This window comes from Chiloscyllium plagiosum, unplaced genomic scaffold (genome assembly GCF_037043375.1).
Source record: "Chiloscyllium plagiosum isolate Xiang-an unplaced genomic scaffold, Cpla_swu_hap1 HiC_scaffold_10, whole genome shotgun sequence".
Lineage (NCBI taxonomy): Eukaryota > Metazoa > Chordata > Chondrichthyes > Orectolobiformes > Hemiscylliidae > Chiloscyllium > Chiloscyllium plagiosum.
Genome location: NW_028270148.1, coordinates 27,035,855 through 27,062,662, shown reverse-complemented (window position 1 = coordinate 27,062,662; position 26,808 = coordinate 27,035,855). Strand labels below are relative to the sequence as shown.

Below are 26,808 nucleotides of genomic sequence, written 5' to 3'. Positions count from 1 at the left end.
AATATTTGAAAAGTTGACAATATAATTTACTCAACAAAGCTGTATCCAGAAACCTCATTTGTGTGTTTTTCATATATGCAAACAATGGTCTACACATCAAATACTTGTGAGGGAAAATAGGTAATATTGTACCTTTTTAATTGATATAAATATGCATATTTAATTCAAATTTTGTAGAGTGTGTTGCATCCTTGTTGAAAATGTGTACATATGAAAGAGGTTTCATGGCTTCAGCTCTGAAGAGGGGTAAAATAGTGTTGACACTGCCTCAAAAGATGACAAGTTAATGGTAATTTACAACTAATTCTTCAACATACTTAGACTCAGGCTAAAACTCAAGATGGTGATACCAACAAGAAATATGTACTATCAATAAGAAAGAGATACTGCTGAATCATATTTTAATGAATAAATTCTCTGATAAATTACTTATTGGGATGATGCATCCAGGAGCAGAATGCAAAGAATTGAGATATTGTGACAATAAACGTTAATGAAGTTCAAATCCAAATGAATCTACCTTGGATTCTCCACCTCCAAGCACATTCACCATCACCTCCATCACTGTCTCATGCATCCCCAGAGCCCTCATTAGATTTGGATGTTGGTAAAACACTTTGTTGTTCATTATGTCCCTATGTGAATAAAGAAAGAAACTTATTTACAAATAGTCACTTATGGATGTTGGTTAATTGTTGGGACAATATCACTTTTAGGCAACATTATTTAAGTTGTTGGCTTTCAGAATATTTCAACCAAACTTTGACTTTTTAAAATTTGTTTTCTTTTAGAATGGCATACTCTGAATTTCTGAGCACAAGCGAATTTTTTTTTTGATACTGGCAAACATATTGAAACCAAAGCTGTAATGTGAAAATCCAATTCAAAGTAACTTTTAGAGGCTAGAAAAAAGCCTGTCAGTTCCAGGTTATGTGAGGTGGGTTGTCACTCTGGTATTCGGCACTTCATGCCATATTTGCATTTTCTGCCATTTTAACTAAGGGCATCCTCAGGCATGAAATTACATTTTCCATCCCTCTGGCATGACTGAAAGTTCCCAGAATCGACGATTAACAAGGTCATCTATCCCACCACCTCATCTTCAACGTTCCCAGATGCAGCCTCCAGAAGCCTGGGATATCTGTGATCAAAGTTTCCCATGGCCTTTGTTATGATACCAAATAATACAAGTATAGGACAAGTTAAATCCCAGAATGAAACCTGGTTTTATTGATTAATGTTGTAGTTTTGTAGCTGTTTAGTCACTGAACATATTCATAGGAGGCAACCAGGATTCTTTAATATAGGAACACACATTTATGTAAAGAAAGACATAAAGTAGCAACACAAATTATACTTTACAGATACTTAATTCTGAGGGATTTCACTATTATTGCAAATCTTTAATTCCTTATTTAACTGACTATTGCCAGTTGTCCTCCTTGGAATGCTGATACGGTTTTCTGACTTCTTTCAAATTCTGATGGCCTCAACCTCATTTCAATTCTGACAATTTGAAAACTTTAAAATAAACTCTCATAGATTCGGGCCTTTATGAGCTCACACCTTTCTGCTCGGGTGACTGTTTCCCTGAACCAAACTCCTGATAATTATGAACTAGACTCAAACTAAATTAGTTGCTCCTCCTCTGTTTTCTCTGTATTTCATAAAATGCAGCAGTACAGGAATCTTGCTCAGCACTTGATTGAATCACACGTCTTCTTGGAAATGATGTGTTTAGGTCACAATTCCAAATTACTTCCCGACCTCTTCAGAAAAACAAATTATCTTCACAGAACAGAATTCATCTGCTCCTATTTTAAAAATCCAACTTCCTCAAAGATAATTATTGATCATATATGTTTACCACCCAACATACAGACAACTCTCCTACCCACACTCTGGAACCATGACGCTGGCAGTTTCAGTTAGTGAAGAATTAGTTCAGGGATCATTCTCTTAGGAATTTGCTCATATCTAACTCCCACCTCTTGTTTTCAAAGCATTTGCTTTGAATAGTAGATCAGAACAATTCAAATATGGCCCTGGCCTCAAGTTAAGGAGCCTGTTGGTGTTACCCTCCCAAAACAAATCCAAAGCTCTCTTACAGTAGGTTTTTGGAGGAAAGATCATTCTCACTTGTAAAGGCTGCACGCTGAAGCAGGTGTCTCAATGCCTTCATACCTACAGAATCATGAAATGTAATGGGAGTATTTTTAAACTTTATCTACTGGGTGAGAAGTGCACGTGTCAAGTGGATCATTGGTCTTAAACTCCACTTAATATCACAGATAGTCAACTTCAATGAAAAATAGATTGGAATAGTTATTAAAACAGAATTACATACATTCTGATTATCTCCCCTATCATTTTCCACTATAGCGTGGGCTTTGCCTCCAGGAGGACATTGCATCTGATGAGACAACAGTTATGTTAGCTCTGGTAATGTAAGAACTAAATGTGGATAACACGGCACTTAAAGATTCAATGGACACTTATTACAACTCCTTGTCGATACACATGCATTGCAGACTCTGGCATTTCAGCATCTGGAATAATATTTAGCTATTTGGTTCCAAATAGTATCATGCTTCTATTAATGTGCCATGTTTCAAGTGGCCTCAGTTAAGATGGCACCTGAGACCCTTGGTCACGCGCTATGATAGGGTGATGTTATAACAGGCATATCTTTTAAAGGTATAAAGCAAATTACTGCGGATGCTGAAATCTGAAATCAAAAGAGAAAATGCTGGAAAATCTCAGCAGGTCTGGCAGCATCTGTAAGGAGAGAAAAGAGCTGACGTTTCGAATCTAACTGACCCTTTGACAAAGTTAGACTCGAAACATCAGCTATTTTCTCTCCTTACAGATGCTGCCAGACCTGCTGAGATTTTCCAGCATTTTCTCTTTTAAAGGTATATTGCATATTAACTATGAGATGTATCACGTCGACAACATTAGGTTATAATTGGCTACAATATTCTGTGGCAGATATTGTCATGTTAAAGTTTTTCAAATAAAAGATTCTTTCAAAATCCTCCAAAAGATGGGCCTTGAAATGATACTGTGGGATGAAAGATTTGCAAATCAAACGCATTTGTCTCAAACTCATCTTTTCTAGACATGAACCCACTACCGTAAATGAATTAACACCTCCACCCCAAATCTAGTAGAGGGAGGAATTTCAAGCAGGCAAATTAGTCATTCCTACAACATCCAAAATGTGTAATAATGTTAAAAACTGTTTTCAACCTTTAAAGTAAATAGAAGTCTCTATCGTTTGAAAAATGATGCAGTTCAGTAAGAAGATAATTCTTTCCACCACAGGTTATAAATCAACTTCATTTGAGCTGCCCAACACCAGATTCTGTTTACTCACCCGAGCCCACGGATCATCAATTTCTCCTCTTCTTTACCCATTCTGACACTCAGAAGAGATCTGATTTGGCCCAGTGAAGCAAGCAAGTTGATTGTGTCCTCCACAGACACTCCATTTATTGTGTATGTCTTGGGTAAAGCACGAACCAGCTCACCAATGCCATCATACTGCCGATGCAAAAGCACAAACATGGCCCGAACCAACTCTGGGTCTTCAATCACTGATTCCTGGGCCCAACGTACCATGGTCTCAGAGATCAACTGCTGCAGGGTAGCTAAAGAACAAAACCAAAACCAGACCTTCATTTCAACACACAGGCTTACAAATTCCTGACAGCACTGTCCTGAAACATGTTGTCAAATATGTACACTTTCATCATGTTCTCATGTTCAATCCCCTGTACAATAATAAAGTTTTGTTATTAAATGCAAATCTTCAGAAAAAAAAGATTATTTTTGTTTGTTTGGACATTTTTCTTATAGAATCTACTGACATCATCCAATTTCTCAACTTTGTAAGCTATCGAACAGATCTTAAGACACTCCATATCGAGCAACTGATCTTTGTTATCTCATAACTTTATAAAGCATATCCTTTAAAATTTCCAAAACCAATTGGCTTTTCAATTTCTTAAATAGTTCAACCCACTTTTCTGCCCTGACAATTTCTTCCCCCCCTTCCCTGCTCTATCCATCAAGATAACATCTCTAGGCTATGATACTGCACAGCAATCATGAGTCATGTTGATCTGTAACCAATAATATTTAATAACCAAGAAAATGCTGGAGATACTCAACAGGTTGGGGAGCATATGTGGAAAAAAAGACAAGAGTTAATGTTTCAGGTCTCTGAGATTTCATCGGGGTGCTCTTTGTCTGCAGTTGCAGTCTGACCTGAGAAACATCCCAACTTTTTCTGCTTTTTTAATGTTGGTTTTCCAGCACCTGCAGTTTTACCATCAAAGCCTGATTGATAAGACCTTTGCAAAATAAGCGTTCATTTCCAAAGGTACAATTTAAAATTTAGATTGCCTAGGGTGTAGAAATAGAGAGGGTAAAACAGTATATTTCAAAAGGCTGACTCATGATCTGAAATAATCAAATCTAAAGGAAATCACTTCTAACACACTCCAGAAACAAACACTAACTGGGCTTTTTTGTCTCCTGTTCCACTGGATTCTCTTCCTGCTTTTTCTTTAAGTAGGTCACTTTTTCCACCAAATTCATAAGTCGCCCTCTGATTGTGGAATCACTGTCATCATTATTTGCTTCTTCTTCTTCCAGTTCAATGCCTGTAAAAAGAATTGTGACTTGTTTTTAGCAATTGCAATCCCATTTAAATTAATAGCATTTGGAAAACAAACCACAGTACAGGGCTCTCTTTGTGAAATTGCTTTATATTGACTCATTTTAAATCTGCTATTTAATCTGATGAAGGAAGTGATGTAACAGTGGAGGATGGTTTAATGACACAAGGCAATCATTAAGATTAAAAACACTTTGTCAATAACTGTCCTCATCTTGTCAATAACTTGCTAGAATTTTCCATCAGAAACGCATTGCTTCAGTTTGTACAATGTCAACTAATCCCAGATATTGTCTAATAAGTTTTTTTTTGTTTCTGAAGTACAATTGATCCAAGGTGTGATGATGCTGTGGCTTTGGGGGGTTATTTTATCCTTTTTTTTTGAAGAGTGATTGGAAGGCAGAGGTAGTGAACAGTCTGGGTGATTAAACAGCTTGGGAGGCCTTTTTTTATGTTGTCTGAATATGTGTAGCTTGCTCTCACAGTTCCAGATTTCTGGGTTTTGGTTTTTTCAGTAGCATCAGAAACTATTGGGATCTCAGCAGAGTTGGAAGATTCAGTGAATGTCTCTGGGCTGCTTCTCTCTCTAAATTTTCTCTTGATGTCGTGTTCCTTCCCAAATGGGAGAACTGCATGTGAGAATCTGTGTCTGAATTTGCCTTTATGTCAAGGAGTGTGTTTATAGGATGCTACTATACTGGAACTGGTAATTAGTAATAGTTACTGTATCTATTATTCTGTAAAGTTTTCTAATAGCTAAGTTATTCTAAACTCTTTCTTTTGTTTGGATTTTTACTATAGTATTTAAATAAACTGTGTTTTGCTTAACGTCAAGTAGTTTGACTAGTCACATTGCATCTGGAACACAGCACTTCGCATCTGCCTTTAAAGTAAGACAAAGTTAGGGTCGACACTACCTTCCCAAAATATTTAAAGGGGTCTGGTTTGGTCTGGTCCATAACAAAGGGAACTCAAAATCGATCAATTAATCAATAGTTAACATTGATTAATTAACAAAACTTTAACTGTGTGTAAAAAAAATTATTTCATGAAGGTAATTTTTTACATCCTTTCACTTGATGTTAATGGGGCAGTGACAACATATTAAATGAAATTAATAGCTTTACTGCTCCATTAACACCAGCAATGTGGCTGGCATCAATCTGGGTGTCCAAAGAGCTCACCTGTTTCAGACAACTGTTTACCCAGAAATGTAGAATATGATGTCTATTGTCATTTTAGCAAGGAAGGGTTAATGCCTACAAATTGCAGGTTTTTTTTCACTTCACAGTCCAGAATTATTTAGCTAAGTGTCAGAGATGTCCAACAAGTATTAACAGGGCACTGTAGTCCCTGTGCCCATAGCTAAAAGGTTTGGGAACACAGTGATGGTCTGTAGAACTGTATGGTTCAGCAATTGCCTTGCAACTGATTAACATTGAATGCAAAGTCAACTGGTTGGAGGAGCAACTTCATTCCCCTCTCTCAGGAGGAGGAGGACCAGCCTTAGAGGTGTCCAGCCAATCGAATGTGGTGTGATGGATACCTCTGGGATTACAGGCACAGAATCCCTGGTACTCCTACAATCCAAGGTCTCAAATGGGCCAAGCCAGCAGGTTCTGTTAATTTAGAGTTTTTGGGGTGGGGCAGTCGGGGGGGGGGCGGGGAAGGCTCAAGAGGCCAGGGGTGAGGACTATAGGAGGGAATGAATGTGTGACAGGTCGTAGCTGTGATAAGGCCAGACAGCTTGCACAGGAGGTTATCCCCCACTTTCCCCCTTTGTCTGACACCAGCCTGCGTAGCTAAAACTGCTGGCCTCCCTACTGGAACATGCTTTTCTATTCTGTGGCTGGCAATTGATCCCTTAAGAGCCTCAATAACTCAAAAGACCCGGGGGCTGATGGGTCACCCTAACAGCGTCCCCTACCCCCAACCCCATCCAACTTTAAACTGTGGGTATGGGCTTGAGCAGGCAAGTGAGATAAAGGCGCAGCACCAACATCACCCTGTCATTAAACCTGTCAGCAGGGGAGCATATAATCCAGTCATAAATTGTATTCTGTGAGAAATAGAATACACTCAAACACAAATACTTGTTCCAACCTGACTGTCTAAAAACTGGAGCTGCCTGAAAGCCAGATATTTTTAGAATGTGCCGCACATCAATGTTTTTTCCTTTAATAAAATTAACTTCCCTGAACAATCAAGCTAGACGATGCATGCCAAATGTGCCATCAGTTTTGCCACTTACGAGCCAATCTATTCCTGCACTCCAAATGACGCTTGACCCCACCTGATAATGCATCAGAACATTATTTCAACGAGCCAACATACACTGCAGCACAGATCAACTACGCATAGCAGAGGAAAACCACCTATACCGTGTATTCAAAAAGAATGGGTGCCTACTGAACACAGTCTGCCAATTTCTCAGGAACAAACCCAAATAAGCAGTCAAAACACATCCAGAAACCTAAGCCACTGTTCCCTACATCAAAGACATCTTGGAAATGACTGCCAGACTACTCAGACCCCTTGGCATCATGGTAGCCCACAAATCCACCAGCACACTAAAACAGCAGCTAATGAACTTGAAAGACCCTATACAGACAACAAGCAAAATTACTGTCATTTACAAAATGCCATGCAAGAACTGTAACAAACACTATATTGGACAAACAGGCAGAAAATAGCCACCAGGATACATGAACATCAACTAGCCACAAAACGACATGACCCTCTCTCACTAGTATCCTTACATATACATAAGGAAGGACACCACTTCGACTGGGACAACACATCCATCCTAGGACAAGCCATACAGAGACATGGAGAATTCCTCAAAGCATGGCATTCCAACCAGAACTCTATCAACAAACACATCGAGTTAGACCCCACCTACCACCCCCGAGAAAAAGAACCGGAAATGACATCACTACAGGAAATGACATCACCACAGGCAATGACATCACCAACCCAAAGAAACCCAAACATATAAATAGAAAGCAGGAATTATCAGCAGTGCTTCGCCTGGAGCCCACTAAAGATGTTACCTAGTAAGGCAACGAAACATCGGGAAATGGACCTTCCAGCTCAGCGAGCAAACCCACATACAGAACCTCAATCTGAGCTACAAATCTTCTCAAAACTTGCTATGACCCCACCTTGACCAGAAACGACGACTGACCAAGGCATCTGATCTGAAATCTGGAAAAAATCCAAAACAGCCTCAATGCAGAGGCAGCTGATGTTGAGAGACTGTATCTCTAAGTGATGGTGTGATGGTAGCATCACTGGGCTAGTAATCCAGAACCCTAGGCTAATGTTCTGGTAATATGGGTTCAAATTCCAACATGGCAAATGGTGAAATTTGAATTTAATACAAGAAAATAAAAACCAATTGCAATTTTCACACTTGAACTATGTATTTTTAACAAATAATTGCGATGACTCAATGACTAAAGTTACAAATGTTGGAAGCAATTAAAAGATGTTGTAAAAAATCATCCTAATAAGTGTTCATTGGTGATTCACTATGGTCTGATTATATTTTGCCCATGACATTTTACTGCTGAGGTTTGTAGATAGTAGTGAAGTTTAATGCAGAAACCATTAGTTTTCACATATTATACAAATTAGCCTTTGTTCCTCTAGATTTTTAGTTAACATGCACAGGTTAGTAAAGCTGTTTTTCTTTGTGTTTGACCTGATATCACTGTGAGGTGGAAATGTGGACCAGGAATTTCAAACAAGCCAGTATTCATACCAGAAGGTGTTTTTTGAGGAGGTGGCCAATTTCACAGCTGCCCAGAGTAAATTTAAGAACAGAACGTGGGAGGGTGAGAGAAGGAGCCCTTGAGCACTGACACATCAGCAGTACACCAGTGGAAGAAAGTACAAGTGAGTGAGTGTGAGAATTGAGGGGCGTTTACAGAGTAGATGTTTAAAGGACAGCAGGAGCACCACCAGCAACAAACCGCTTCACCCACTACCCCGATGCCTACAAGGTCTGCTACCAGTTGGCTAATGACCTTAATTGTCCTTTAATTACAATAATGGTCCATCCACTCCCCAACCAACCAAAAACGGGCAGGAGACAGGAACACACCACCAACCCAACCTGTCACTTCTGATGCTGATTTTCCTGCCTTCCTGCCTCCCAGTCCTGCCTCTGACATGAGTCACGAATTCTACCCATCAAACTCACCACAATGGGCCATGAGGTCTTCATGGAAATCCAACAGTTCTTCACGGACTTCTACGGGGCAAGGGCATTCACGCCTGTCATTCTTGAAACTCAGCAACATGTTAATCTGAAAAAGAAACAAAATTCATTGAATGTTTAGCCAAGCTGTCATCTCGCTGACATATAAACAATGCCACAACACTGTATAAACTAATGTGAACTAATGTGTATTCAAACATATGTGAATTTGAACCAGCAATCCTTTTATCTATTTGAAACAAACTTGGGATTTACCTGCACTGTGGATATACATAAACCTTCAAGACTTCCTGCTGTTTATGAAGGGTGTTAGAATTATTTCACAGTCATCTGCATATTTTGTGATTCTTCCTCCAAATACTATCCTTGGAACATACTCAATTTAGAAAGGACTTCACCATTTTGATTTTGAGTCTGCAGATTTGCATTTCCTATATTATTAGCAAGAAAACTGTATGCCATCTACAAAAACATCTGGGATTTTTTTTTCAACCAAATTTCACAAAGGAATAGCCAGATTTGTGTGAACTAGTAAAAGACAATCTGATTGATTGATTGTTGTCACATTTACCAAGATATGGTGAAAAGTGTTGTTTTGCAATGCTATACAGGCAGGCTGCACTGTACAAAGTGCGTCAGGATAACAGAAAGGATTCTCACTGTTCCCAGTCGACCCTGAGTTGAGCGTACATGTGCTAGTGAAATTGTCATTCGGAGCACTAACGTGGCACACAGATATCCCAGGACCTGAGCTTCAACAAAAAGCTTGGGAAGGCAAGCAACATTAGATAAGTCATCTTGACTCTGACAACCCCAAACAACCTTGGGAACACTTAAAATTTAAGAAAAGTCAAATAAAAAATGAAAGAACTGTGGATGCCGCAAATCAGTAATGAAAACAGAAGTTTCTAGAAAAGCTCAGCAGGTCTGGCAGCATCTGTGATGAGAAATCAGAGTTAAGGTTTGGGTCTGGTGGCCCTTCCTCATCCCAGCTTTTACATTCTAGTCCTCTCAAAATAAAAGTCAACGTTGTATTTGTCTTCCTAACTACGGACACAACCTGCAAGTTTACCCGAACAAAATCCTGGGCTAGGACTCCGAAGTCCCTTTACACTTCAGATTTCTGAAGTTTCTTCCCATCTAGAAAATAGTTTGTGCTTCTATTCTTCCTACCAAATTACATGACCTCATACTTTCCCACGTTGTATTCCATCTGTCACTTTCTTGCCCACTCTCCTAATCTGCCTAAGTCCTTCTGCAGCCTCCCTGTCTTTTCAATACTACCTGTCCCTCTACTTATCTTTGTATTGTCTGCAAACTTAGCCAGAATGCCCTCAGTTCCTTAATCCAGATCATTAGCGTATAAAGTGAAAAGCTGAGATCCTAACACTGACCCTTGGGGAACACCACTAGTCACTGGCTTCCATCCTGAAAAGGACCCTTTTATCCCCACTATCTGCTTTCTGACAGTTGTCTTACTAATTATCACTTGGCTAGTGAGACTGAAGTTATTCCCGGTTGTTTATAGAGAGAAGATAAAAGAGAGAGATATTACATATAAAAAAAACCCAAAAACCTGTGGATGTTGGAAATCAGAAACAGAATCAGAAATTACATGGAAAAATTCAGCAAGTCTGGCAGCATCCTGGAGAGAAAGCAGAGTTAACATTTCGGGTCTTGTGACCCACCTTCAAAACCTTTTCAGACAATATATATCAGGTCATTTTCTCACGGCTTCAGAATATCTCAAAGCGTTTTACCACCAATAAAGTATGCTCAATAGAAAAAATGGCAGCCATTTTTTGTGCACAGGAAAGACACATAAAAACTGAGAATGTGGCCAAATAATCTGTTTTAGGGGGATGTGGTGTTAAGGATAAACATAGGCCAAAGAGAACTCCTCTGCTTTTCTTCAGAGAGTGAAATGGGATCTTTTACATTCGCCTGATGAGTTGAACACAAAGGTGTGACCAGTTAGTAGATTAGATTAGATTCCAAATAGTATGGAAACAGGCCCTTCGGCCCAACAGGTCCACTCCGACCCTCCGAAGAGTAACTCACCCAGACCCATTCCCCTACCTATACTTACCCCTGACTAACGCACCTAACACTACGGGCAATTTAGCATGGCCAATTCACCTAACCTGCACATTTTTCGATTGTGGGAGGAAACCGGAGCACCAGGAGGAAACCCACGCAGACATGGGGAGAATGTGCAAACTCCACACAGACAGTTGCCTGAAGTTGGAATCGAACCCAGATCATTGGTGATGTGAGGCTGCAATGCTAACTGAGCCACCATGCTGCACAGTGGTTATGAGGTTAGGTTATGAGTAATTGGTCAACCTCATACGACAGTAAGCTGGTAAGATATAAAGATAAGTATATGAAGTGAACAGAATGAGTGGATTTTTTTATTCCATTTAGCTTAATCGAGAAGTAATTGACAGCAATGTTTCAAACTTTCTGAAGTACAAACACATACTGTTTGGTGGATCATATTGACTATGACATCCTCAACTGGGGTTGTTGACCCTGGACTAATCAGGGAGCCTTGGCTGATAGATATAAACAGGGGATTCATAATCTCCGCTCCTCAGGGACTGAATCCAAGCTGGCTGGCACATGTAAATAAAGGGTAACTTGGTGATGGGATACCGGCCTCTGTACAGTTATATCAAAACATTAAGATAATGCAAATGCTAACAGAGTTTAAAAATTAGCAAGATATTAGGTATCAAGAATAAGATTCCTTAAAGGCTTCAAAAATGAAAGGGGTCATGAAAAATCTGCAACATATAAAGGCAGTAAGCATCTATCCATTCACCCCATTGTTGGTGTTCTTACTTGCTCCTGTGGAGGTGATCGGAATTCTTTTGTTTTCTTGGCAGTCAATGCAGCAGACATGTTCAATGCCTGCATCACTTCATTATATCGGAATCTTTGGTTGTCTTGAAGCTTTAGCACAAAATCATCTGAAAAGGCGACAATGGCTTCAATCCTGTGTCGTAGTTGACAGTCACACAAATACTGCAAAAGGTGGCACATCTGGGGAAAAAGAAGCCATTACATTAGCCTGTGCCATGTTTTTATTTTAATCATTCTTGGGATGTGAGTGTAACTGGCATTTATTGCACATCCCAAGTTTCCCTTGAGAAAGCAGTGGTGTTAACATCGACTGCATCTCTTCTCTTGGTGCTGGCTATGAAAAAAATAGTGAAATACTATGTACTGCACATTACCAGTTTCACATAGTTAATATCCACAATAGTTTTAAATCCACCTTAAAGAGAAATTTTGGATTATTGATAGTACAGACTTAGAGTTACACAGTCATACAGCATAGAAACAGACCTTTGGTTAGATGTGAGAGAATCTAGAACTAGGGGTTATTGTTCAAAAATCAGGGGTTGCCCATTTAAACCAGATATTAAGAAATTTCTTTCCTCATAAAGTCTCAAGTCCTCATGAGTCTTTGGAACTATCCCCCTGAAAAAAGTTGTGGAAACTGAGTCATTGAATATTTTGAAGGTGGGGGTTAATACATTCTAGTTAAGCAAGAGGTGACAAAATATTATTGGGGTAGGTGAGAAAATGGGTGGGATGTGAACTTATATCTTCAGCCTGATTTTACCGGTATGTCACCATTTCTCCCAAATAACGCAAAGGTCCCAAATATGGACCTTTAAGTGTCAATTCTTGCTGAGCAGATAGCACTCTTGCGTCGCGAGTCAGCTTGTACCCGAGAAACTGAACATAAAATATCGAGACAGACAAGCCAATGTGTTCCTGAGGGAATGCTGTTTTCTCAGAGGTGTCATCATTCAGATGAGTGAGATTAAAATGAAGCACCATCTGTCTTCTCAAGTGGTCTTGAAAGATCCCAGACACTATTTAGCAGAAAAGCAGGGGAAATTTCCTCGGGTTCCAGGCCAATATGTACCCCCAGCATTCCCTCTGGAATACTAGGTTGCAGAGCTGACCAGCAACTCAGACTTTATCATGTAAAAATATTATTTAAGATACAGCATAAGTCTGGTTGCACATTAAAAACTGAAGGTATTGTAAAGTTAAATCATTAGGTCATGCACAATGACTAAAAGTTAGAGAGATCAATGTATATCCTTTAATTTGTTTCGTTAAAGGATAGATCGCATACATGTTATCATTTTGCTTGTGGGGGTTTGCTATGTGCAAATGGCTGCTGCATTTCCTACATTATAACACTTCAAAAAGCAATTCATTGGTTACAAAATGTTTCACAACATCCTGAGGCTGGAAGACATCAGAATGCCACAGAAATGCAAGACTTACTTTCCATATTTTCCTCAATCCTAAACCCTCGGGCATCTAATTTGCCTCCTGTCATGTACATGTGAATCAGGAACAAGGGTAGGCAATTCGGCCCTTTAAGCCTGATCCATAATTCATGGCTGATTTGATTGTAACCTCAAACCCACTTTCTCACCTACCCTAATAATATTTTGTCACCCCTTGCTTAACTAGAATCTATCAATCCCTACCTTCAAAATATTCATTTACTCATTTTCCACAACTTTTTCAGGGGGATAATTCCAAAGACTCATGAGGACTCAAGATTCTATGAGGAAAGAAATTTCTTAATATCTGGTTTAAATGGGCAACCCTGATTTTTGAACAATAACCCCTAGTTCTAGATTCTCTCACATCTCACCTGCCAAGATCCCTTAGGCTTTATGTTTCAATCAACTTGTCTCTTACTCTTGGATGCAATGGATACAAGGTGGAAGTGATGAATGCCTCTTGCCCAAAACGTCAATTCTCCTGCTCCTCGGATGCTGCCTGACCTGCTGTGCTTTTCCAGAACCATACTCTTGACTCACCATGGATACAAGTCTAGCCTGGTCCAACCCTTCCTCATAAGACCTCCTGCTCATTTCACCTATTAATCTAGTAAAGTGTCTCTGGACTGCTTCCAATGCATTTACATCCTTCCTTAAATAAGCTAAGCAATAATTTTATTGGGTGTGGGTGGACGAGTGGGTTGTATCTACTTAACATAACAGCTACAGGTAAGGGTTGTGTGGGCAAAGATCTAAGTCATGGCAGATACTTTTACTATACTGGTGTCTTATTAGTGAAGTAAAAATATCTTCAATAAGTAGTGTATAGTTGTTGATAACGATGCAAGAACTCACTGAAGGCTGTTTGCAAGTTTAATTTTTGAATTTGTTTTGTTCTTGGAATGTGGCAATCATGGGCATGAAGGTTTATTCTCCACGTCTAATTGCCCTTCAGGTGGTGGTGGTGAGCATCTTTCTTGACCGCACTGCAGTTCATTGGTGCTGTGGCACACAAAGGGAGGGAGTTCCAGGATCTTAACCCAGCAACAGTAAAGAAACTTCCAAATCAGGATGGTGAGTGGTTTAAAACTGAACCTGCAGGTAATGGTGTTCTGATGCATTTTTCTTCCTTGTCCCTGCAGGTGATAAAACGTATGGATTTGGAAGATGCTAGTGATTGAGCTTTGGTTACTTTCAGAGACTTATTTTTATTAATTTCCAAACTTTTCACAGAAAAATTATGCATTTAATAAATTGTATGTTCTCAGTTTCATATACACAATATTTTGAGACTCAACTGAAAATGAAAATGAATTGAAAGTCTTCTACCTCATGAGCTGTAGTGCATCATTTATAATTTTGAGTCTCAGGGGGACCTCCAGATCTCTTCGATCAACAATCCACCAACTTTGTTTCTTTACAAAACAAAACTTAATGATTTATTGCAAAACCAGCATGCAAAACTGGTCAACACCCTCTCTCTCTCTCACACACACACACACACACATATACATTTTCATTACACTTTTCACCAATACTTCTTATTTCTTGAAGGCAAAAACGATCAGGTTTGATAAGATGCATGGGAACACCACTACCTGCAGGTCTGCTTCAGATCACTCACCATCCTGATTTGGTTCAGATGGCTATCAGTCTGATGTATTGGCACACAAAGATAGACGTTGCTGAACACATACAGTCATTCAGGAACTATCAATAGTGTCTTTTCAGATGTTTTTTAATGGAAAAGTAGCTGTTCCAGTGCTCCAAGGTGCCACTCTGGACCCAGACCTCCTCCTTACTGAGAATGAAAGTTCAGTCCTCAGCAAAGGCCTCATCTTCATCCTTCTATACTCCCAGGTTAATGAGTTTAACACATGTCGCGACATCAAACATTTCTTCCACCGCCTCTTCCTCCGGGCTCACTTTCTCAATCAAGACACCCACCAAGGACCCCTTCTCCCACCTCGAACACACTCCATCCACCTGGACACCCCGTGCTGGCCTGTTAACTGCCTTTGACCTCTTCATTTCTAACTGCCACAGTGATACAAACCGCCTCAACACTCCCATCACCCACTCCAACACACAGCCCTCCACTCCATCCCCAACTTCACCATCAAATCAGCAGACAAGGGGGCGCTGTGGTAGTTTGGCGCACCAACCTCTACACCACTGAAGCCAGGCACCAACTCGCAGACACCTCCTCCTACTGCCCCCTCGACCACGACCTCACTTCCTATCATCAGACCATTATCTTCCAAATCATACACAACCTCATTACCTCTGGGAATCTCCCATCCACAGCTTCCAACCTCATAGTCTGAGAACCCAGCACCGCCTGATTCGACCTCCTACCAAAGATTCACAAACCTAACTTCCCAGTTGACCCATTGTCTCAGTCTGCTGTTGTCCCACTGAACTCATCTCTGCATACCTGGACACCATCCTTTCCCCCATAGTCCAGGAACTCCCCATCTGCATTTGGGACACCACCCATGCCCTTCACCTCCTCCAAGACTTTTGTTTCCCTGACCCTCTACGCCTTATCTTCACCATGGATATCCAGCCCCTGTACAAACGTTTCTGCCACGACGAAGGCCTCCAACCCCTCAGTTTCTTCCTCTCCCACCGTCCCAACCAGTCCCCTTCCACTGATACCCTCATCCACCTGGCGGAACTGGTCCTCACCCTTAACAACTTTTCCTTCCAATCCTCCCACTTCTTCCAAACCAAAGGGGTAGCCATGGGCATTCCACATGGGCCCCAGCCACGCCTGCCTCTTTGTCAGATAGGTGGAACAGTCCATCTTCTGCAGCTACACTGGCACAATCCCCCACCTTTTCCTCCGCTACATCAATGACTGTATCGGCGCTACCTTGTATTCCCACAAGGAAGTTGAACAGTTTATCAACTTCACTAACACCTTTCTCCTCAACCTCAAATTCACCTGGATCACTTCAGACACCTGCCCCTCCCCATCCTGGATCTCTCTATCTCCCTCTCTGGCGACTGACTAACCACAAACATCTACTACAAAACGACTCCCACAGCTACCTGGACTACAATTCCTCCCACCCTGCCTCCTGTAAAAACGCCATCCCTATTCCCAACTCCTCTGCCGCATCTGTTCATAGGATGACCAATTCCACCATAGAAAGTCCCAGGTGACCTCCTTTTTCAAAAGCCGCAATTTCCTCTCCCATGTGGTCGATGATGCCCTCCAATGCACTCCTCCATTTCCCGCACCTCTGCCCTTGAAGAGACCATTCCCTCCGTGGCACCCTTGTCAGATCGACACACTCCCCCACCCCCATCATCCACCCACTCCCACCACCTTCCCCTGCCACCACAGGAAGTGCAAAACCTGCACGCATACCTCCCCCCTCAAGGCCCTGAAAGATTCTTCCACATCCGACAGAAATTTACCCATGCTTCTACCAATGTCATCTACTTTATCCATTGCACCTGGTGTGGTCTTCTCTACATTGGGACAGGACAGCAACTCACAGATTGTTTCAGAGAACATCTCCGGGACACCCATACCAATCATCCTCATCCCCCCATGGCTAAATGCTTCAACTCCCCTCCCACTCCACCACGGACATGCAGGTCCTGGGCCTCCTCCATCGCCAAATCCTTATCACCTGACGCCTAGAGGAAGAACACCTCATCTTCTGCCTTGGGAACCTGCAACCACACAGAATTAATGTGGATTTCACCAGTTTTGTCATTTCCCCTTTCCCCACCTTATGCCAGATCCAACCCTCTAACTCGGCACCACCCTCTTGAACTGTCCTACATGTCCATCTTCCTTCCTATCTCTCCGCTCTACCCTCCTCTCCAACCTATCATCTTCTCCCCCACATTCATCTACCTATTGCATTCCCAGTTACCTTCCCCCGAGCCCCATACCCTCCCATTTATCTCTCAGTCCTCTGGCCCACAAGTCGCATTCATGATGAAAGGCTTTTGCCTGAAACGTCAATTCTCCTGCTCCTCAGATGCTCCCTGACCTGCTGTGCTTTTCCAGCACCACACTCTCGACTCTGATCTCCAGCATCTGCAGTCCTCCCTTTCTCCAAGCAATCATCATGAACTGTGCAAATACCAAGAAATGCCTTGTTCAAAAAACCTTTCATTGATCAACATGAATCCTTCATAACAATGAGAGGGCTATTGACGAAGCAGCTGATGATGATTAGGTGATTACCTTGAATAACTCATGCCAGCATGTCACAGGACTGAGATGATTGACCTTCAATAACTAGAACCTAGGCTCCAAAAACAGAGAATTTTCCCTGGCTTTTCATTGACATCAGTTCTGCTCCTTAAGGCCACAGTCTGTCAAATGCTGCCTTAATGTCACGTGCAGTCACTCTTACGAGACATCTGGAGCTCAGCACTGAATGCATATTTGGACGAAGATATTAATGAGATCAGGAACTGAGTGGCCCTAAAAGAATTCAAACTGATCATCAGTAAAGAAGTTGTTGCAGAATAAGAGCCACTTGATAGCACTGTTAATGAGGCTTTTCATCACTGATTAGTGATGAGTAGACTGATGTAGCAATAATCGATATATCCTGCATTTTGTGGGCACACCATACCAGAGCAATTTTCCATGTTATCAGGTAGATGGTAGTGTTGTTGCTATTGGAATTTAATACTGGTAATGAGTACTATCAATCCAGTACTAGTACTGCACTCGTAATCCAAAGGCCTAGATTAATGATCTGTAGACATGAATTCAAAACCCTTCACAACTCAGACTTCATACCCAGTTCACTGTCTGGACAGAAAGCTAGGGCTGGATATTACATGCCCCATTGCTGGGTGTGCTTTCAGTGGGACAGTATGTCAAATGGGGAGGAGAGGGGGGCTGCCCAGTCTACACTCCTGCCATCCACCCTCATAATAGCGTGGGTGGACATCGCAATTAGCAGCCCACCCTTTATATGGAAGTGAATAATTAAGGGTCAATCGAACTTGGCAAAATCTCAGTTGCCCCCAATAACATGTTGCTCTTGGCTGGCATGGACCATCAAACAGATGTGGATAGCCAATTTTCAAAAACCTACATGAAGAAAAATGAGGGGTAACTCATCAGAGGGATGCATTATGGGGATGGTGTCCCATGATTACTCCCACATCCTCTGTCCTCCCCTGTAAAACTCCATTCCTCCACAGGTCTCAACCCGCACTCCTGAGAGGGAGGGGTGTACATCCCACAATTTGCTCATTTAGCCTATCCGCAGCATCCTTTGGCCAGGGGTCAGGCTTCCAATTAACAAGTCAGCTTCAATAACATTTCTTCCAATGGTGTTGGGAGATGATAGAACAGGCCATCCGTCCACGCTTCAGGCTCTCTGCCTTTATTCCTGATGAAGGGCTTTTGCCCGAAACGTCGATTTTGCCCGTCCTCGGATGATGCCTGAATTGCTGTGCTCTTCCAGCACCACTGATCCAGCATCCGTCCATCTGCCCACCTCACATCCCCGGTACATTTCTGCCCTCAGTACCATTAATGATCACAAAACAATTAAATTCTTGTGTAAAGCCATCTGGTTGAATAACGCCCTTTAGTGTAGGGAATGTGTCCTGATCTGGTCCGACCTGCGGCCAACAGTGTGGTTGTCCTTTAAACCTTGTGAAACGATCCTGGCAAGCCATTCAACTGACTGGAGGACAACTGAACTAATAAAGGCTGGCCTGGCCAGTGACACCCCAAACTGTAAATATTCCAAACGCCAGTGTCCAGACGGCATTCAACGGATTTGAAGCATAGAAACCTCAAAAACAAGCAGGGGTAAGCCATTCAACACTTTGAGTTTGCTCCACTATTTAATATAATCATGACTGATTGTCTAACTCAGTATCCTGTTCCCGATGTCTCCCCATGCCCTTTGATTCCTTAATCTATATAAGAACTATATCTAACTCTTTGAAAACAGCAACTTAGTCCTAATTACAACTGAAGAGGCCATTCAGCCTAACCTATCCCTGCTAACATTTATCCCCAAATGGAGCTGCATTGATGTGCACCCATATCCTCTTTCCTTTAACCATTCAGCTTACTCTTAGATGTTGACAAAGATGTTGCCTCAGTCTTTAGCATGGGGTGTGCAAGCCAGAGTATCAGAATATTCAGTGGGAAACTATTTTTCCGTTTGAAACACAAAGAAAATTAACTTGCACTGTACAGTAACAACCGTAAATACATTAACACAAGCTGGAAGTTTTTGTTGCAAACGTTTCATCCCCTGTCTAGATGACATCCTCAGTGCTTGGGAGCCTCCTGTGAAGCACTTCTGTGGTGTTTCCTCCGGCATTTATAGTGGCACTATAAATGCCGGAGGAAACACCACAGAAGTGCTTCACAGGAGGCTCCCAAGCACTGAGGATGTTACCTAGACAGGTGACGAAATGTTTGCAACAAAAACTTCCAGCTCGGCGAACAGAACCACAGCAACGAGCACCCGAGCTACAAATCTTCGCACAAACTTTGAACATTAACACAAGTTTACATAAAATTTATCTGGTATTTTAATGAAATAAATAGCTTTGAAACATTAATAAAATAGCAGATACAGATATACCAATGCATTCATTGTCAATCCTGCCCAGAATAATTTTAAATAGTTGAAATTATGCATAAAATGCAATCGGCATTGAATTTTCTGACATTCTTGTTTGTAGAATATAAACATCTACTAATTTAGATGTTACCCCTAACAAGCATGAGTACATAAACATTCAGATTTTCTTTAAGTGTTACCTGAAGTTTAACTGGCTCAGGGAGTTTCATCTGCAGTAGCCCTTCTTTGGGGACTTGGTCACTTTTGAATTCTTCATCGCCTCCTTCCATTTTTTGTTCACTTTTACTTACATCCTTTTCATTCGTTACATTTTCTTCTGTTGTCTGAGTATTTTCGGCAAACACACTGGCCTCAATGAGCTGTAAAACATGCTTCAAATCTTCGCTGCCGAAAATGCCCATAATAAGCAGCGTGTAAAAAAGCTTGATCAGGGGAACGAAAAGGAACTCGGTGGTGCCGCCAACTGGGTCTCGGACGTGGAGACTGCCTTCCTGCACAGCTTCTGTCAGCATCTCAATCGTTTTGGCCTTCAGGATGTCCAGAGGAAATTCTGGGCTGTACTGGAAAGACTCCCCAGTCACACTGACGAAACTGGCTGAAGAAAACTGCATTCTAGGCCTGAGTGAGGTGCTGAGGCCTACTCCAGGGACCGCATGATTTTGGTTATCATCTGGGAACAAAGTAATGCTCTTGGTCTCATCTGTCATCGGAACGATGAACTCGTTGTTCATCATCAGCCTGGCAGTGGCATATGTACTAAGGTACGTGTCAATGAGTAGATCGTAATAACCTGTCCGCAGCAAACCAGGTACATATTTATTTTCTATCGCATACAGCAATTGAGACTCATCTACATGGCTGCAAAGGGCATGGGCCACTCGGTTATTGCCCAGAGCACAAACTGCAGAATACAAACGCAAGGTATGGTAGTGAAATTTCAGCAGGTCCTCATGCTCTGTGAGTTCCAAGATATCCAAAGCCCTACATATCATAAAGAATCGAAGGAAAGGTTAAAATTTTCATTAATATTAGTACATATGTAAAACTTCTTGTGTTTTCTTTTAAATTACTGCACTTTAAAGAAGGTCAGATTTACGTTGCATAACAAATCTTATATTTAGACTATCCAGACCAGGGAGAACTAAATGTGCAGACGGACAGATACAGTGCTGCTGAGGACATTGCTAATCAATAATAATTAGAATGACATTAACATAGATTTAAGCCAATCAGCCCATGTTGGTATTAATATGCCTATCCCTTGTGTAAACCCTGCTCCCATATTTCTTGTCAACCATGTCTTTCAACATCCAATCTAATCCATTCTTAAAATGTCAATAAAGCCCTGACAGTCAGCACTTAAAAGTAGACATCATCACGTAAAACGTATGCTGCTTTATGGTGCTCACTCTGTTTGGACCTCCTCTTTCACTTAGATGCTCAGCATGGTTTTCTGACCGTGCATGCCAAAAAAACCAAATGGATCAATAAATGAATTGTGTATTAGAACTCATTAAGTTGGGATAAAAATACTGATGTGAGGTGTGTGCTGTTGTTTTGGCCACACTTAGAGTTCACAGGTACAAACTGTTCACAGAATGTTGCCATGGTAATGCTTCTGGACACTAACCTGTTCTCTTCAGGAATATGTAAAGACATGAATCTTAGCGGTTCTGTACATTGCACCTGCCATCCATGGCGGTCGCTAACACGACTGATGTCCACTTTTAAGAATTCGTTTGGCACCCTGCTCCATAGCACAGGGGTAAGGTATTGGACATGAAGCCGAGGAGGACACTGTGGTGTTGGATTCCTGCGCTCACTTTTAAACAATCCGGCTGAGAGGGGCATTACATTCTGAAAATGAACAAAAGAAATGCAGATTGCTCCTAGTCATGATGAAAACAATTACAATATCAATCCTTTCATAACAGGACGGTCCTGACTTCCCAACACAATTACACTGACTTTCAAATGTCGACTGATTGAATGAAATCCATATTGATTCCAGTTTAATTTATCAAAGTGCACCTATAAGAGCTGACCTTAAGCAAATATTGAAATACCGAGGGTAATCTTGTTTGTGAAGTGAAAGAAGAACAACTTAAAAATAATTGAATAAAATAACATAAACAGCTGCAGACATTCTGGAAATCTGAGACAAAATGCTGGAGAAACTCAGCAGATTTGGCAGCATCCGTGGAGAGAGAAGCAAGAGTTAATGTTTCAAATCCAAAGACCCTTTTATCAGAACTGAAAGCAATTGGGAAAGGTTGGTAAAAGAGACAGAGAGAAAGACAGACAAGTAGAGGCAAACAAAAGGATTGCTGATGATTAGCTGAGAAGGATATGAATAGTAGATAGAGTGTCAGCAAAAAGTATAAATGGTTGAAAAAGGTTTTGCCTTTGCTGGGTGCAACCTACACAGAACAGGACCCAGGAGTGTGGGGGTGGGTAACGAACATGAAGGAGGGTGTTGAACTTCTGAAATTGTTAAACTCAGTGTTGATTCCTAAAGGCTCAACTGATCCTGGTCATCGTAGTCCCTTCCTCCATATTTTTCTGCACATATGGACTAACTTGATTTCCTTTTGTTTCTCTTTTTATTCAAGCTGAAAAACTAGGAGTTGATCATTTATAAATGTAAAGCAGTGATCGGAGGATGAGCAGAAATAGTTATACAGACCATAGAATGACTGAAATCAGCAGAACTATGAACTACAAGGCAATCAAAATCATATCCCTTAGACCCTGATTTTTAGTTGTAATATTTACAAATATATGATTTAGAAGCAGGATTAGGATCTTTGAACCTGATCTACCCTTCAGTAAGATCGGATTAGTCCACATTCCACTAACTTAACAGCTTTCACCCTCCCCTTATTTCGCAAGAATCTTGTTGGATACGAGTGTCTGCCCAACCAACACACAGAACCAACTGTAAACAACAGGTTGATGCAAGTTAACATCGGAACAACACTAGGTGGTACTAAAATTAACAAAAATATTACTGCTTCCAAAAACGTAGCAATAGCTGAAATGATGATCAATATGTTTGCCTTCATTGATCATGACAAAGAGGTTTAACTTGACTGCAGTTCAAAATACAACAGCTGCTTTACACAAATGAAACACTTCATAGCCATTGAATGAGTCATGAAAAACTTTTGAAATGCAATATAAATATTCTGATTATAAATGCTCACCCTGAAATAAGTTAATAGACCAAGTGGTGAACATACAAGAGATATGATGAAAATTTATTGCTTTAGTACAAACAAAATAAATTGTTAGAAGAAAAAACAAAGAAGTGTGAATGTTGGAAATCAGAGACAAATTGCTGGAAAAACTCAGCAGGTCTGGCAGCATTGTGGAGAGAAAGCAGAGTTAACATTTCGGGTCCAGTGATCCTTCTATTGAACACTGTTAGGATCTCCAGACTGCTGTAGTTTGGCTGGAGTAAATCAGCAGATTCCTTCTATCTAACAACATTAACCCTGCAAGGGAATGTGAACATTCCATTATAGAGATTGGAGTGAGTGCCAAACAAGAAATCTTATATTGTTCTCACCAGATATTTCATTAAAATAATTGTTTGGAGAAATTCTAATATAAAGTAAAATTTGTAGTCATAATCTGAATTTGTAGTTACATGCACTCTCATTTGTACTGTTTAGAGTCATAGATTCATAGAGTTGTACAGCACGGAAATAGACCCTTCGGTTCAACTCGTCCAAGCTGACCAGGTATCCTAAATTAATCTTGTCCCATTTGCCAGCATTTAGACCACATATCACTAAACCCTTCCTATTCATGTACCCATTCAGATGCCTTTTAAATGTTTCAATGTACCAGCCTCTACCACTTCCTCTAGCAGCTCATTCCATAGCACCCTCTATGTCCTTTCATTTTGGACTTCCCTACACTGTTAAAAAGACCTTGGCTATTCACCCTATCCATGCCCTTCATGATTTTACAAACGTCAGCCTCCAGTGCTCCCAGTTAAATAGCCACAGTCTATTAAGCCTCTCCCTATAGCTCGAACTCTCTAACCCTAGCAACCTCCTTGTAAATATTTTCGAAACCTTTTCCAAGTTTAACAAATCTTTTATTTCACAACATGACCTCCCAACTCCTGTATTCAATGCTTCCCAAACACCTTCTTCACTATCAAGGTTATTCTTCATTTGTACCTCTCAAACCATATATTACAAGTGAATGTCTACCACATGATAATTACAATTCTAAATGAGATAAGTTCTTTGTTAAGGAGTAGAATCTTCAAAGTTTTAATTTCTTCCCTGTGTCCTGGATTTTGTGGTCAGCAGTGCAATGGTTAGTACTTGCTTCTGACTTTGTAAAAGGTTGCCCCCAAAGATTTTGGCCACCTCCTCCATGGTAGAGAGTTCCTTCTTCCCCACCTGCAGTTTCCATGTAATGCCAGTTCAAGGGGATCCTGAGCAGTCCAGCAGCAGCGTCACAGCAAGAAGAATGAGTAGCCAATCACAATGAAGCATTCCCACAAACAGAAAACCAGGAAGTTAAAACATTGCATTTCTTCGCTTTTAATTTAAAATTTCAAATCACAAAACTGTGATTGAAATTTTTAAAAGTTAAGGGTCATTCGATTAAACTCTTCATGATATTAAGGGGAACTGATGGGGTAGAGAGGGAGAAACGATTTACACCAGTGAAGGAATCAAAGGCCTAGATTTTTGCAGTGACAGACAGTCTCTTTGGGCACAGTACTGAAGCCCACTTGACAGGTCTTCAGTCCTCCTCCATACCAACATCCTCTACATTCACTTCCAGGGATTCCTGAGCAGACCCCAAGGAACCTAGTTATTCCGAATGAAAATTCTATTGTCCACCTAGATTGCCTTTGCAGATCCAATGAGGAGTGTAAATTCAGCCCTAACAGTTCGAGGCAGTGCTTTCAGGGCTGAACGTAGGAAATGCCTTTTCACATAAAAGTATTGTCAGGGTTTGGAACTCTCTTCTGGAAATGGCAGTGATGTTAGTTGAATCTTTATTTTAAAAATTAAAATTGATCATTCTACATTAACCAAATATTAAGGGGCATTGGGCAAAGGGGGCACATGGAATTAACTCACAGGTTAGTTATCATCTCGTTTAATAGCAGAACGGGCTGGGCAAATGAAAAAATCTTCACCAGCACCTGCTCGTATGAACTTGAAATTTTATTAACAAAGCAAATGCCCTCCCTTTTTTCTCAATTAATTATCACAATAATAATATCAGAGGTTAAATGTCAGCCTCATCCCTTTTTATCTACTCAGTTAATATTATGAACCAGTGAAATAGATTATACCGAGAGAAGGGATGTGTTGTAATTTGACTAATGCAACTTAAGCTCCACTTTTACAAGCTAGAATCCCTACAGTGCGGAAACAGGCCATTCAGCCCAACAAGTCCAAACCGACCCTCCGAAGAGTAACCTACCCAGACCTATTCCCCTACATTTACCCCTGACTAATGCACCTAACCTACATATCCCTGAACACTATGGGCAATTTTAGCATGGCCAATTCACCTAACCTGCACATCTTTGGATTGTGGGAGGAAACCAGAGCACCCAGCAGAAACCCATGCAGACACAGGGAAAATGCGCAAACTCCACTCAGACAGTCACCTGAGGCTGTAATTGAACCCAAGGCTCTGGCACTGTGAGGCAGCAGTGCTAACCACAGAGCCACCGTGCTGCCCTACCAGACATTTGGAATACGGTCTTACATCAAAGATTTGTTCACAAAAATCTTATATTTTACATGATGCCTTTTTCACGTAGTGGTAAAATATTTACCATTGAGTTTTGAATTTCATCATTTGATTTCAATACCTGGAACTTCCATGGACTAAAATGGTTTCACAAAGGAAAAACACAGAGTTAAAATAACTACAGTAATCACCTAACCATATGTTGACCAACTCTGTAAAACCAACCAACAGAAACAGACAATCCAAACCAAAGTCAACATGTTATGAAAAGACACTGAAGCCAATCAATCATGCATAGTATGAACAAATCATTGTCTCCTATCTGGATTTACACTGTTACATGATTTTTCACATATTGTAGATGGATTTGTGACTGCAGAATTAGACAGTGTTTTCTCTCTATTCAGATGGACAAAGCACATAAAGATGATACATTATGGCAGCACAAAGATATCTGTAGTATTTGCAGCTATTGTTGATACAGAACACTCCTAACTATTCCTGGTCCCAGATTAAACCTCTGGACTTGACCCTGCATATCCTTTTGTCTCCCTCTTGGACTGGAAACTGTCCCCTTCAACCTGTGTGTTTGATATCACATCTTCATTATTTTTTTTGGCATTAGCAAAGAACAAGATTGCTCTTTATTTCACTCATGAGAATTTTGTAATTGGCTCCCATGTGACCTAGTTAATTTCACTTTGACTTGTCAGGAATAACCTTGCAGTGGAAAGGAACTTCAACATTTGTTTTGGCCAATCACAGAGGTTAAAAATTGTTATGACTGGGTGAAGTTTGGTCAACCTGTAGTCAGATGGTTACTGAGGCTTATTATTTTTAATAGAGATATTTCCGTTGAAAACCCATTTCAGTCCATGAAAAATTCCAGGTATTATAACCGAAGAATGAAATTCAAAATTCAATACTTCACATTATCACTAGTGTGTTAGGTTGCTACATAATGATGGGAAGAGTATGATCGGCAATGTATTATTTTTCTGCTAAAGTGAACCTCTAGTTCATAAGGCTTGTCCCTTTAAGTCCACAGTAAATAGGAGATGGTAAAGTGAAAATCTTACCGATTGTATATTACTAGGAACCTGTAAATTTGAACCTACAAGTGAAAGATCGCGGCATAAAATAATTGTTTTTCTTTCGATTGTCCTAAACATTCAACATTATTTGAACTGTGAGAAATATCTTTTAATAATGGATAGATAGTTTCTTAACAGCCAGTGG

The 26,808-nt window shown here is 40.7% G+C and overlaps 1 protein-coding gene across 1 annotated transcript in view; it reads right to left on the bottom strand.

The window, feature by feature from the left end:
• The window catches only part of ryr2a (ryanodine receptor 2a (cardiac)), a 769,474-nt gene that overhangs the window by 226,436 nt on the left and 516,230 nt on the right, over nt 1–26,808 (bottom strand). Inside the window, exons 34-40 of the mRNA XM_087991236.1 lie at nt 21,461–21,687; nt 20,010–20,811; nt 11,757–11,957; nt 8,892–8,997; nt 4,527–4,670; nt 3,380–3,653; nt 521–635 (exon numbers count right to left, since the gene is read on the bottom strand). Of these exons, the coding sequence (XP_087847362.1) occupies nt 521–635; nt 3,380–3,653; nt 4,527–4,670; nt 8,892–8,997; nt 11,757–11,957; nt 20,010–20,811; nt 21,461–21,687 (1,869 nt within the window). The remainder of the gene's footprint in view (nt 1–520; nt 636–3,379; nt 3,654–4,526; nt 4,671–8,891; nt 8,998–11,756; nt 11,958–20,009; nt 20,812–21,460; nt 21,688–26,808) is intronic.